Source organism: Manis javanica, chromosome 4 (genome assembly GCF_040802235.1).
Source record: "Manis javanica isolate MJ-LG chromosome 4, MJ_LKY, whole genome shotgun sequence".
Lineage (NCBI taxonomy): Eukaryota > Metazoa > Chordata > Mammalia > Pholidota > Manidae > Manis > Manis javanica.
Window position 1 is genome coordinate 160,109,298 of NC_133159.1, and position 13,497 is coordinate 160,122,794.

General features: G+C 40.8%; 1 protein-coding gene across 2 annotated transcripts; it reads right to left on the minus strand.

Moving 5' to 3' along the window:
* Positions 1-731: 731 nt before the first annotated feature.
* Positions 732-4,894, minus strand: KRT24 (keratin 24). 2 transcript variants are annotated; one of them, XM_037022642.2, is made up of 8 exons: positions 4,167-4,894; positions 3,361-3,443; positions 2,817-2,973; positions 2,398-2,559; positions 2,178-2,303; positions 1,608-1,825; positions 1,297-1,395; positions 732-1,075 (listed from the first exon to the last, which is right to left on the minus strand). In XM_037022642.2, exons 1-8 carry the CDS (start codon positions 4,821-4,823, stop codon positions 1,000-1,002), a joined length of 1,578 nt encoding a protein of 525 aa, XP_036878537.2. In that variant the 5' UTR covers positions 4,824-4,894; the 3' UTR covers positions 732-999. The 2 variants fall into 2 exon arrangements, with proteins under 2 accessions (XP_036878537.2, XP_017534678.2); XM_017679189.3 differs by having other exon boundaries at positions 1,268-1,395.
* Positions 4,895-13,497: the final 8,603 nt, after the last annotated feature.

A 13,497-nucleotide genomic window follows, 5' to 3' on the forward strand; every position in this document is an offset into this window, starting at 1 on the left:
TTCTTTTTCTTTGAGCAGTGATTTCATGCTTAGCTATTAACTTTATTCTGTGGCCAGCTACTTTAGCGGAAGTCCCAGGGTGCTTATAGGTTCATCTTTGCTTTATTCAATGTGCCTAGGAGGTGGAAAACTATCTGAACATCTCTTCTTTTGGGGGCTTTCAAGGTGTTTCAGAAATCCGGCACCATATCATGTATCCCACCTTACTTGCCAATACTTTTATTTTGACCAGTCTCCTAAATGTCCTGCAAACTTGCAATGTTTGTGGCACTCCTGGCAAACAATGTGGAATCAAACCCGTCACTATTAACACCCTTCATTGTTTGCTATTTTAGTTTTCCTTTCCATTTAAAATGTAAGCTTCTTGAAGTAGGAGGTACATCTGACTATTTCTGTCTTATGAAATACCCAATTTAGTGATGGACATAAAGAAACTAAGCATGAATTAATTACAGATAGATTATTCAAATAATCTCATCTTTCCTTGTGGGCTAAGTTGTTGGCTCTAGTTTTAGGAACACTCACATCTAACTTCAGCTATCACTGATATCTAAGGGGATGTTATTAAAAATATCCACATACAAAATGGCTATAATATTGATTCTTATGTAGAAGGTACTATATAAATAATGAATTAATATCAGTGACATGATACAGCTGGATCATAATTGGCAGTGTCATTTCTGGGTAAAATATTGAGTTTTTAAAAAAAGATTATAGGAATAAAATAGTTAACTTGCAAAAGTAAGTTTATTGAAGCACAGAAACAATTAGAGCAAAGTTGTCATTTCAACTTTTCCAGAGCATTCTAATAAGAAAAGAAGAGGATGCAGGAAAATTGATTAGTCATCTATTTCTGGATGGAAACTCTTCCTTGAAGTTATTCAGAAAGATGGCTAGACTGAAGCAATTTCTTCATTCGTGTCCTTTAGTATTTTTCTCTGAAAGACACACGCTGAGCTGGAAATTGCCTATTTAACTTTCACTTCAGAAATGTTGCTAACTTGAGATGAGACAACTTTGCCATCCACCATCTCCTCTACGATGGTCTTGGTCACTCTTGTCTTGCTTGGATCTGAAAATCAGAGAATCACAGTATCAGTTTGAAAACTATCCCAGCACACAGATCAAAATAAATTCAGGTGCATTCACTGAGTATTAAGTATGTTCTCTCTGCATAAGAATATGTAAATACATTTTTTATATGACAAGCAAAGCATACCTTTACTTTTAAATCATACAATTATCATGACCCTTAAATGTCTACCTCTTCCTTGGCCAGAATAACTTCCAGACCTTGAGTCACCAGTTGACAGATCCCTGGAGCCTGTGTTTCTGGATCCTGTGTTTCTGGATCCTGAGTTTCTTGAATCACCTCCTCCAAAACCAGAACCACTGGAGAAAAAAAGAATTGTTTCCCTCTGCAGCTTACAAAGGCAGGAGAAACCCTGTGTGCAGAGAGCTCTCCATGATGAAAGGAAATGTCTTTTGACTGGACGGTGTCATTGCAACTTTATAAATACAAACCCAGCCCCATCCCCCCTTTAGGTTTCATAGCATAAATACACCAAGGCACACATTTCAGCACGTTCATGGCTTTCATTTACCCTCCCTCTCCATCGAGCAGGCGGCGGTAGGTCTCAATCTCCTTCTCTAGGCGGGTCTTGATGTTCAGCAGTTGCTCATATTCTGAATTCTGGCATTCCATCTCACTGCGGATCTGGCAGATTTGCTCTTCCAGGCTGCTGATCTGCATCTGGATTTCTGACAGCTGAGACATGTAGCCAGCTTCTGTGTCAGCCAGGGTCCCTTCCAGGGAGCTTTTCTAAGAGAAAAAACAAATAAAAAATTCACGATGAAAATGAGTCATAGGACGATTTTTAAAAAAATGCAAAATCGTATAAAGTACTACAAGTACACCTTCACCAAGTCACAGCCTATATTGTTATATCACTGGTCCCTCAATTTTTGTTGGCACTGCATTTTTTTTTGGCACTACATCTTTTATGGAAATAGAGTATGGTATCTTTAGCTGGAATGGTTTATGCTTGCTGCAAACATAATAAGGTCCTCCATAGTACTGCTTTTATTATGTGCCAAGTGGTTCTATCTTGGCAAAGAGAAAGCAGAATAGTTTTACTCCCTATTGGAGATTTTGAAAAGCTGTTTGCACAGACCATGGCCATTTGGGACTGAAGCTCAATCTCCAAGGCTTGCAGAGTACGTCTCAGTTCTGTTATCTCGTTCTTGGCGGAACTGGCTGCACCGGCATCAGTAGAGATCTTTGCTTGCAGTGATGCGCTCTAAGTAGGAATAAAATGCAGTCATTGTGGGGTGTGAAAGGGGCCGAAGAGGCTTGTATGTGGGGAGCTGGGATGCCCGGGGGTGATCACCTACCTGCTTGTTGAACTGCTCCTCAGCCTCCCGGCGGTTTTGCTCAGCCAGCTCCTCATACTGTGCCCTCATGTCATTCAGTAACTTGGTCAGGTCAGTTCCTGGGGCTGCATTCATTTCTACGGTCACGTCCCCTCCCGAGCTTCCTTGCATGCCCTTCATTTCCTGGCAAGAAGGAAAAACGCCATGGTGATTAAAAACAGAAAAGCAGAGATTTCCTAAAATGTGCATAGCCAACAGGAAGTTGAAACTAGGTCACTGAAGGGGAAAAGTCTCCACCAAATTCAGACATAATTGGCTCATTATTTTCTTTCCTGTTCACAGGAGTTGGAAATCCACTCAGCATTTGTGCTATTTTTATAGGACGGACTGGGGGAAACACATAGGCCAGAGTCATTTAATAATGTGGAACATGTTTCCACCTCCTCGTGGTTCTTCTTCAGGTAGGCCAGCTCCTCCGTGAGGCTCTCGATCTGCATCTCCAGGTCGGAGCGAGTCATGGTCAGGTCGTCCAGGACCTTCCGCAGGCCATTGATGTCGGCCTCCACGCTCTGCCGCAGGTAAAGCTCATTCTCATACCTGGAAGGGTCAGTGGTAATTCAGTACACTTCAAAGAGCACGTCCATTCTTACATATTTAAGAATAAGTTTTCTCCATAGAGTTCTTTGATACAAAGGAATGCTACTAACTTTTCTCTTAGGAATTTTTCCCCTGTAAAGAAAAATATGAGCCTAATGTTAATTCTATTGATGGCTAATTTTTTCTATAACAAAAATTTCATTCTTAAATTGCCTCTTTTTATTTCTTGTTGGTGTTATGATGGTTCTTAAAGTTCACTCGTGGGATGTTTATGAATTTAGGCTTGATCCTCTACGAGATTTGTTTTTAAAGTTTAGAATAAATTAAGCAAATGGATTGGATTTTATTTTTCCTACAACATTGTTTTCAAGCCTTCATTTTTCTTACTTCAGTCTGAAGTCATCAGCAGCCAGTCTGGCATTGTCAATCTGCAAAAGGATCCCAGCATTTTCAACAGTGGCCGTCATGATCTAGAACAGACAATAACGAATGAATCATGAAGGCTTTTTTACCTTGTGTCTGCATGCCTACCTGTGAGAGTAGATATCTCGTCAATTAGCTTGTAAATGTGAATTGCTTTGAAAACTTGCTTACTGCAAAAAGCTAGCAGTTTACACATTCACTGGAATAGGCATGGAACATTATTTTACTCAGCCCCCTGCATATCTCCACTGCTTTAGAAGATCAGTTATTCTGAACTCTTTCAGAAAGAAATCCATTTCAGAATGGATTTCACTTCAAAAAAAGTCCTTAAAAATGTATTTCCCATACAGCAGTGGCTAAACATTTTAGATTTCATTACATTCCCATACAATATTTACACCAGATTTTCTAGGAAGAAAAACAGTCACAAAGATTATTTAAATCTAGCAAGACACTAAAATATGTTAACCTGCCAAATTAATCATGAAAATACCTAGATTAAGCTAGTGTTGACTCATTGCCATCATCCATAGAAATTTTGCTTTTATGTAGAAATACTCAAATTTGAGATGCAAACAGGAAATTAATATGGCTGGATGTCATATACAGAACTGTCATATTCAAAACACACCAAGTCCTATTTTATGTATACAACAAGCAAATATGTTTTCAAATAATTCCTTGACATAAAATCTTCATTAAAGTACATGATCTGAAGAAAAGCAAAAGATACAGAAATAATGGAAACTCAGCAATGGATAGTGTCTCACCTTATTCCTGAGATCATCAATTATTGGATAGTATTTGCTGTAATCCCTTCCAGATCCACCATCTCTAGACCCAGACCCAAATTTCTCATACCACTCCTTGATTTTGTGCTCCAGATCAGTGTTGGCCTCCTCCAGGGCTCTGACCTTGTCTAGGTAATTGGCCAGCCGGTCATTGAGGTTCTGCATGGTTTGCTTTTCACCTCCAGAGAAAATCCCCGCATCACCACCACCCATCCCACCACCCATCCCACCACCATAGCTGTAGAAGCCTCCACTAGCACCACCACCCATTCCAGAACCCCCACCAAAGACAGAACCCCCGCCGAAGCCAGAGCCTCCGCCGAAGCCAGAGCCCCCACCAAAGCCAGAGCCCCCGCCAAAGCCAGAGCCCCCGCCAAAGCCAGCCCCAGAGACTGAAGCTCCCCCAAAACCACCCCCTATTGAGCAGCTACCAAAACCCCCTCCAAGGCTGCTTCCAAAGCTACCGCCCGATCCGCCACTCAGGCCACAGCTGCCGGCTCCTCCTCGGAAGCCCCGGGCAGAGCCACCCCCCAGACCACATCGGCTTCCACTGCTGAAGCCACTTCCGCCAGCAGACACCCTGACCGAGCTGCTGCCTCCAGCCCTGGAGGAGGAGACACGAGATGAACAAGACATGATGCCCCTGCAAACGTTTAACTCGACCAGGTGAACAGGAGAGGTGAGGGTGATGAGTGTATTTGCAGGATGCCTTTTGGTCCCTTATATACCAAAAGTTAGGGTGTTCCTTTTCTGTGTCACTTCTTAATCCCTGTTACAGTTTTGCTAATCCACAATTGGATAATTCTTTTCATAAACCCACTCTACTGGCTCTTTTTTCTGAAGCTGGGTCAGAGCCCTGAGGCGTTTACTGTATCAAGAAAAAAATTAGGTGGAGCAAAGCGAAAGATTTTTTTTTTCAGAATTGCAGTTTTAATCTTTCAGAGGTTTTGATGACTGATAATTCTTTTCTGAAAGAGTAATTCTATTAAATTTGCTTCATGATTTCCCAATTACAGGGCACATCCCCAGATTAACAATGTAATTAAAATACTCAATATGATGAGAATGGAAGTTTCCCATCAAACTTGTAACTTTTTGTTTATGTTGTTCTCTTAAAGTTGAAATTAGATTAAGCATCAGCATTAGTTTCAGATTTACTTAACTGTCCTTTGTGATTAATTCAATCAGCATATTTCTGAGGTTTAAGTCTGTGTTAAAGTTTTCTTTGTATTTTGAGATCAGGTTAGATATTTTTACTGTTCATAAGAAAAACTTAAAAGTATTCCATGTACATATTATTAGATCACAGAAACACGTATTTGAGCAGAGAATGTCTAAGAAATTTTGGAAAAGTTTTCAGGCAGATCATTTTAACATCAGATGAATTCATTCTGACTGGTATGAACTACACAATGCTTTTCTTCCTGGTTGTATTTGAGTCTGATAAAATGATACCAACTTTCATCTTTAGGATCAAATCTTAAGAAACTAAGAAATGATGTTGGTTTCAACTCTGTTTTAAAGCTGGCTGGAGAAGAGGATCTGAATCCTCTTCTAATAACTGATGTTATGCCTGGAGTAATTTTGCAGACACTGAAATCTGGAGTTCCCTATTTACTCTCTGCTCATGTTTTTCTGTTGAAAAGGTATTCAGAAAGAGGATCTGTACCCAGTCCAAGAACTGTTATAATGATTGGGGTCATTTCATAAATACTGAAATCTAGAATTCTCCTCAGTTCACTTTCTGCTTCCTCTTTTTCTGTCCCTTTGTATTTTAGATTATTTCCATTTGCCTCTGCTAGTAGTTTCTTTGGTTTGAAAGTGCTTTTTAGTTTTTTAAAGACAAATGTGGTGTGAATACACTTACACAAGGTACCTGGTGTAGACAGATTCAGTGACAGAAATCAGAATGTGGTTTTCTGTGCCAAGGGCTGAGGGGAGGGAAATAGGGAGCTGTTTAATGGAGATATAGTTTTAGTTTTGTGAGATGAAAGAGTCCTGGAGGTTGGTTGCCTAACAATGTGCATGCACTTAGCACTAGGGAATGGAACACTGACAAATGGTTAAGATGGTCAACTTTGTTAATTTTACCACAGTTTTTAAAAAGTGTGTTTTTAAAAAAGATATATATGCTTCCAAAAATCTTTCTTGAGCTCCTTAGCTTTATTGCTCAAGTAGTTGACTTATGTTTATTTAAAACTTTCATCTTTATATTGGCAGGTTCTGTTAAACTATGTGCATGCTTTAATCTGTTATCCAATATTCTGCCTTCTTTCAGTTTCTCCTTAGACTGCCTTTGCTTGGGACACATTATTAAAGAGCTGATTCTCTCTGCTGTGAAGCTGTTTAGAATTAGCTTCTATGTTCTACCTGCACTGTTGTCATGAAGCAATGTGTTCCTGTTCTTATATTTAGGGTGCCATTCCTCCGAGGGGTACAAGGTGTCTTATAAACTTTAAATCGTTAAGCTGGGAGTAATTCTCATTACACCCATCTAAGGTAGGTGAAATATGCACCAGCCCGTACAGTACGTTGGCCCTCTGCCCCACCCTACCCCAGAGCTATGAAACCACGGAAGTCCAAACACTAATGATTAAATGGTATGTAGGTGCTGGAGGTGGCAGGTACAATCATCGGGCTTTTCTTCCCTTTTAAAATTTTGATATGTAATCTTTCCCCTTTCATAAAGGCTGGCATTTGGTTGAAAGAAGGCTTAAAGGAAGGAGCAATAGCTAAGTGAAAGAAATCTGATGAAACTTGGAAATTTAAGAGCCTAGGCAGAAAGAGCTGTGAGTGGGAAGAATGAGAAAAGATGAAATTTAGCAGTATCTTTGGCCTCTGAATTTTGCATGGGTTTTGTAGAGTTTTTCTTCAGTTGTCATCTGAGTCTTGGCTTTCTCATTTTGACAGCTTTACTCACCTTAGGTTTTGGGATATCTGGACATTTGGGTCTCAATTGAGGAAGCTTGTGATGACTGAGGTATTCTGTTTTGTGTCTTATTTTTTTAGCTTTCTTCTTGATATAATTTTTAGTGCTGACCTCTACCTCTTTGTTTTTTCAATTTGTTGACGGGCAGCTGAGTCTGGGGAGGTCTCTCCCTATGAGCTAGACTCCAGTCCGGGAGGGTTCTCAACTCTGATTTGAAAAGATTTCTCGAGTAGGTTGAACAAGTGCCTGCAAGAAAGGAATTCATTAAAGTGAGAGTAGTCTTCAGCGTCAGCAGCACTGCAGGCAGTGGAGAGCAAGGAAGAATAGAGGGAGAAAGGAAAGCCCTTTGAAAACTCCTGCTCCGTGTGGGGCAAATCCACTGCCAACTCCTAAAGCTGGAGTCACCTGGCGACCAATGTCTGCTTGATCTGCGGGAGTGTGGAGCCCTGGAAGGAGTAAGATTACGGTCTGAGCACTTCCCAAAGCAAAGGAAAAGAGACTTTCAGGCAGGCTGCTAAAGATCGTGATCAAAGAGCTGCAGTTCCCTCGGGGTTCCCAAGGTGATGGGAAGGTGCAAGCCCCTCCCTGCTCAGAGGTTCCCCCAGCTGCTTCTCTAACTCGTCTGAAATAAAACAGGGAGAGAGAAAAGGCTGGCATTTAAACTAGAAAGCTAAATGAAATAGCAAGGTGACAAGGACACTTGCCACTGGGTGGGTGTTAGTGGGTTCTAGTTGTTGTCCAAAAAAGTATTTAGAGACAAAACGCAGTGGGTTTAAGCTGCAAAAAAGTTTATTTAAAGAGACAGTATGCGCTCAGACCTGAGGGTGAGTGAACTCAGAAAAGAGGTGCGCTTAGGGATTTAAGATTTGGGGTTTTATAGGGCATTTTGGGTAGGGGTTGGTATAAGGCATGATGCATATAGGTGATTAATAATTCCTTTGAAGTTCTGTCTTAAGAATATGGTTATTTAGGGGATTGTGTTGATCGGGGTCACAGCATTCTTTACCTAGACCGAACCCCAGAAGTCCTAGTTCCCAGTTCAATGCTGTCTTCAGTTATTTGTTATTATCAATGGTTTGTTAGCAGTTTGTTTCTACCCACAATGAATCATATAAAGTAGCTTCATCGTAGAATATGACTGTGTAATAAGTAAAGAATGATTTTCAAATAATAACCATCAACATTTTGGTGAGGTAGGTTACTAGCATTTTTTTAAATTTCAGATTACTACATTGCATGATTTTAGACTAGTAGGGTAACCAAAAACTGAAGGGCATGACATATTTCCCCTGATTAATCTTTGGAGTTGAGAATTTAATGAACTCAGGGCTTCTGTTCTATCTTCTGTTCATTTTAGAGAATATTCTGTTATATGTTTTTCAAATAAAGCACAAGACCAGAACAGCTAAGGAAAGTAACTGGCCATAGAGTATCTACTGAATGTGGTAGAAATATTTTGCAGATAGTAAAAGTCCCAATTTGATGTGTTCATAGCTTCTGGGTAATAGCTAACTATTGTAGATTCACAACAACTATTCCTTAAATAAATAAAAACCAACCCAGCTTGACTTGCTTCATGAACAACATGGGTCATGGATCATGGTCCCTTATGTGTTTTGTCTGCTAAATCTTTATCCTCTACTTTCTATGTGTGAGTTTCTGTGTATGTGTATGTGTGTGTGTGTTGGGGGAGGTGTCAGTGAGGGGTGTCTGGGAGAGGCCAGAGAGGGTCATGCCAGTGTCATCTTGGACCTCCCCTGTAGAGAACTGTTTTTTAGGTCGGTATCCTGGTGGTGGCCACTGTGAGCTCCACCAGGCTCAACTACTTGGAAGGAAGAAAAGATGTTGCAATAATATGAGTTCTGAGAGGCCACTCCCAGTGGTTCTAGTAATAATCCATAAGTTGATTTCAGCCCCCTGCTATTGTCAGATGCCAGATTACCTAGAAAAATAGAGCAGAACCCCACCAATTCTGTGACTGTTTCTCTTCCTTCACTCCTTCCTCTCCTTCCCCATCATCATTCCCTAACACCCTTTTCTATTCTTTCCCTGTAGAGTTTCAATTAAGCTTATCTGTTTGAAGGCTTCCTCTTCTTCACCAGTATTTGTTCTGTCAACACCACTTTACCAACTTTTGTTTGGTGAGAAAATGACTTAGCTTTGTACTTGTTGAGCTTGAATGCTCTAGAATCTCTTTAAGAAGCTCAATTTTCTGATTTCCCTGAAGGTCATTTAGTCAGTTTATGGAGAGGTAAGAGATAGGCAAGGGACTTTGTGGGGGTTGGGGTGCCTCTGTCCTCCAGGGTCCAGAGTCAATACAGGCTGAAGTAGGCCCAGAGTTTGATTATTTTTGCTTCAAAGTCCCTTGGGCCCTTTCTTCATATCAGACAGACAATGACTTCCTGTAAGAGAACTCACAAATATAACCCAGATTGTAATATGAGCAGCAAGGCCCAGCCTCCCAAGTCTTCTGCCACTACTAAGTCATTCGCTGGGTGTTCTCCCCTCTGGCTCTCTGAATGTGACCTGTCCATCTCCTTTGGCCTCCTCATCTCAGAGAGGCCACAAACCTTCAGGGAATCCCAGTGGTAAAATACTTTCATAGGAAAGGAGCAGAATGATATTTGATCTCATAAGCGTGGGGGAAACCTTCACGTTTTCATGGCCTCTGTCCTCTTTCCATTGGAACTGTAACACAATTTTATAAAAATTGTCCTCAAATTTCAGTACTTTGGATGTCTCTAGACGAGGCGATAGTTTCCTATCTGTAAAATTATTATACTGGACTATATCATTTTCAAGTTCCTTTTGAATACTGACATTCAGCAATTTGGTTAAGGGCATTACTTCTTGGTCAGATTTAGGAAGTGTTTTATATTATACTTAGGAGGGATTTTTGTTACAGCGTGTGTGGGCTGCAAAATTTCAGTGCTTGCACTTGAGAACTGGCTAGAGGGCGCTGCTTACTCGGGAAAAATCATGTCAAATGGGAGGATGGGAAGTTAAGGTGCTTCTTGACTGACCCCTGAGGGAAGGCCTGAGAACGGCAGCCGACGGAGGAGGAGGATGCCTACCTATGAATTTTTCCAAGATAATGTTCTTCAGTTGGAGCTACAATCAACCAAGTGCTCACAGTAGCCAATTCCATACCCTCTGCTTTATCTTGACCAAACTCTGGTCAGGCTTCTCTTTTTCCTGCAGACCCCCGAACTCTGCTTGCCCTCCAGCTTGAGCAAGCATACGCAAAAACGGAACGTGCCCCTTAGCTTCTCCTGGGAATCAGCTGACCACAGTGAAACCCTTTTCCTGTCAGACTCCACTGATCATCTCTCCTTGTTTGCCTAGCTTCCCCTCCAAAGATTCTGCTTATCTCTGCCTGTGTCCTCTTTGACCTTATACAAGAAAAACCTTTTACTGTATGATTTTGACATGCTTGCAGATTTCTGAGATCAGAGCAATCTCCCTTTTGGAATAGTCTTTCTAACGAAAGTCTCTCCTCATTTAAGTCTGGATTTATTTTTATTTGGCACCATAGACTTAAATAACAGAAAGACAACAGAACGACTTTAATTTGTAAAGTAAGACACATTTTCCTAAATAACTCTTGCACCAAGAGAAACCAAAACTGGTATTACAAGGCATTTATAAAGTAGTGAAAAGGAAACAGCCTGGTGCCTGGACTTTGGGGTTGTAGCTAAAACTGTATTGAGGGAAATTTATAGTCTCAACTGGTTGCATTATTAAAGAAGAGAGACTGAAGATGGAGAAGCTTAGAAGATAGAAATTTTTAAAAAGAACAGACAAAATGAAATAGGTGAAAAATAAATTAATAAAGATAGCTGAAGTTATTGGGCTAGAAAATAACAAATACATAAATACACTCAAAACTGGTTCTTTTAAAAGATCGTAAAATAGATAACCTCTTCATGAGCCTGGTTAAGGAAGAGAGAGACTTAAAATATATGAGATTAGAAGTGGCAAAGGAGACATAACTACGGGTGCAGAAAATATTAAAATAATGGTAAGAGAATACTACCTACAATGGCAACATGCGTGGAGACCTTTCTATTAGTGAGGCGAATTATTATTGCCTTGTGAGTGACCTTTGTGCCCATCAGACCAGTCCCACCAAGGCTCATCCCAGGGACAGGGACTAGAGCAGGCTCAGGTGCACAGTCTACCTGCACTGACCCTGGGGCATGCTGGGAGAGAACGGGCATGGGGCTTACTCCAGGAGGACAGGGCTGCCAAGGAAATGGGGCAGAGCTGTTTCCTCAGATGGGAAGGCTCACAGGACAAGACCAGTCTGAGTACAAAGGTGGTAGATCTGAACCAGGCTCGGGAAGTTTGGCTATGGGGTTAGGACCCAGGGGCCCACCTGATATGGTTACCAGAGTGTGGAGGGAACCCATTCTCTGAGTTCATGGGAATATCAGCTATGAAGCCAGATCTTTCCAGGAAGGGAGCAAAGGAACAAGACTCAGCTCTGATGTAGGGTGTGACTATATCTAGTGAGGAAAAGGTCCCAGAAAGAATTGTTCTCCTCTGGTACAGGTACCCTTGGATGGCCATGTAAGGAAGTATAGTGCGAATCCCTGATACCATGTGGCATTGCTGAAATTTAGGCTCAGTGACTGGCTGTTGACTCCCATTCTGCACCCAGCCCTCAAGAAGGTGGCTAAAGTTCACATCTTCTGGGGTGAGGAGGGGAGATATGGTAGGTGGGCAGGCACGATGGGGGTGGCAGTTAGGGAAGGGGAGTTAGGACACTGAGGATGAGTCAGGCCAACTAAACCTACTGCGGATTCTTGGAACTGCAGCTTTTTGGAAGTCCACTGGTTCCAGAAGCCTCTCTTGATTTTAGACAAGGCAGAAGCCAGCAGATGGGACCAAACTGCAGCTAGGACACGAATCAGGTTGTGCAGCCCAAGCTTGAGTCCATGGGCTGGCTAGTTGCAGGTTCCCTTTGGTATTGGAGTGGATTTTTGCCATATTTTATTAAGGTTTAAAACGTTTTCTTCTAATTTTGTTATACTTATTACTATATTATTTTCTTGATACAGATCTCTTCATGCTTTTGTAAGTGAAATGCTCTTCAAATTTTTGTTAGCAAAAACAGGCACTGAGGTAGGCCTTTTGCAAAAGTGAGGTAATATAACATGCATCTTCAAAAAGCAGGGTTGCCTGTATTCACTTATGATTCTATTATTCATTATTCAATATACTATTACATGAATTTTTGCTCTATTATTTTCTACATGTAACTGTAATTTATCATTCTGTTATACTACTTTGTCATTTATTTTATCATTCTATTGTCTTAATAGCTTATATTTTACACATCATTAATAAGTGAACTTTTATCAATTATTATTGAGCATCTTGCAAAAAACACTTTGCTAGATATTGGGAATAAAATTGCTAAGTTAGTAATCCTGATCTTAAAGAACTTACATTTAATTTTTGTTGTATATTGTACTATCACAGCAGATGTTCTCTTACGTATTTTTCACAATGTTGAGAGAGCATCAGAAAAATGATTTACATTTTTTCCTACTGAGAAACAATACAGACTATTTATTGTTGCAATGGTTGACCTAGTTGTAGACATCAGGTGTTGGATGGCTGATTTATCATTTTCCCTTGCTGACAAACAGCTGCCCTAGTTAGAGACTCAGTTTCCATGTAGCTTGTTCCTAGAAGTTCACCTTGTAATCCCACTGCATACTTCACACCTGTCACAGGCTTGCAACTGCATCCTGCAGCCCAGCAATAGAAACTCAGATTCTTTCCCCAGTTTTGCTGCTGAAGTTTTGTGCTGCTGCCCTGCTGCTAAAACCAAGACTCCATCTGTTTTCTGCTTCCAAAGATTTGTGCCACCTTTGTAAGGCCCAGTTGCCCAAATACCTTTCCACCACCATGCTGTTGGGATCAACATGGTAAGTGCTGGAAAGGAGAACACCTCTGTTCCTGCTGCTGGGTGCTCCAAGTTGTTTCAGAGTGTTAATGTCAAAAGTAGGCTCTCGGTTCTATGTTAAATCCAATATTTTTTGAGCACTTACTCTGTGATAAATACTGTGCTGGGAACTAGTGAGAGCATGTTGACAGATCTACAGAATTTCAGCTCAGCTACATGTGGTTAAAAGAGGCTAGTGTGGAATTTTATAACTATTTATAACATTGTTTCTGTAGGAAAATATATCCACATTCTATTTGGTCAGGATGGCTTGGTGTCTGAGGAATCCTGGAGCCACATATTTACACTTCTAGCTTCCTAGTTGTTATATGGCTATTTATCAGCAGTGTGACACTGAGAAAGTTACTTAGCATCTCTGTACCCTGGTTTCCTCATCTGTAAAATGAACACATCAGTTTTGTAAG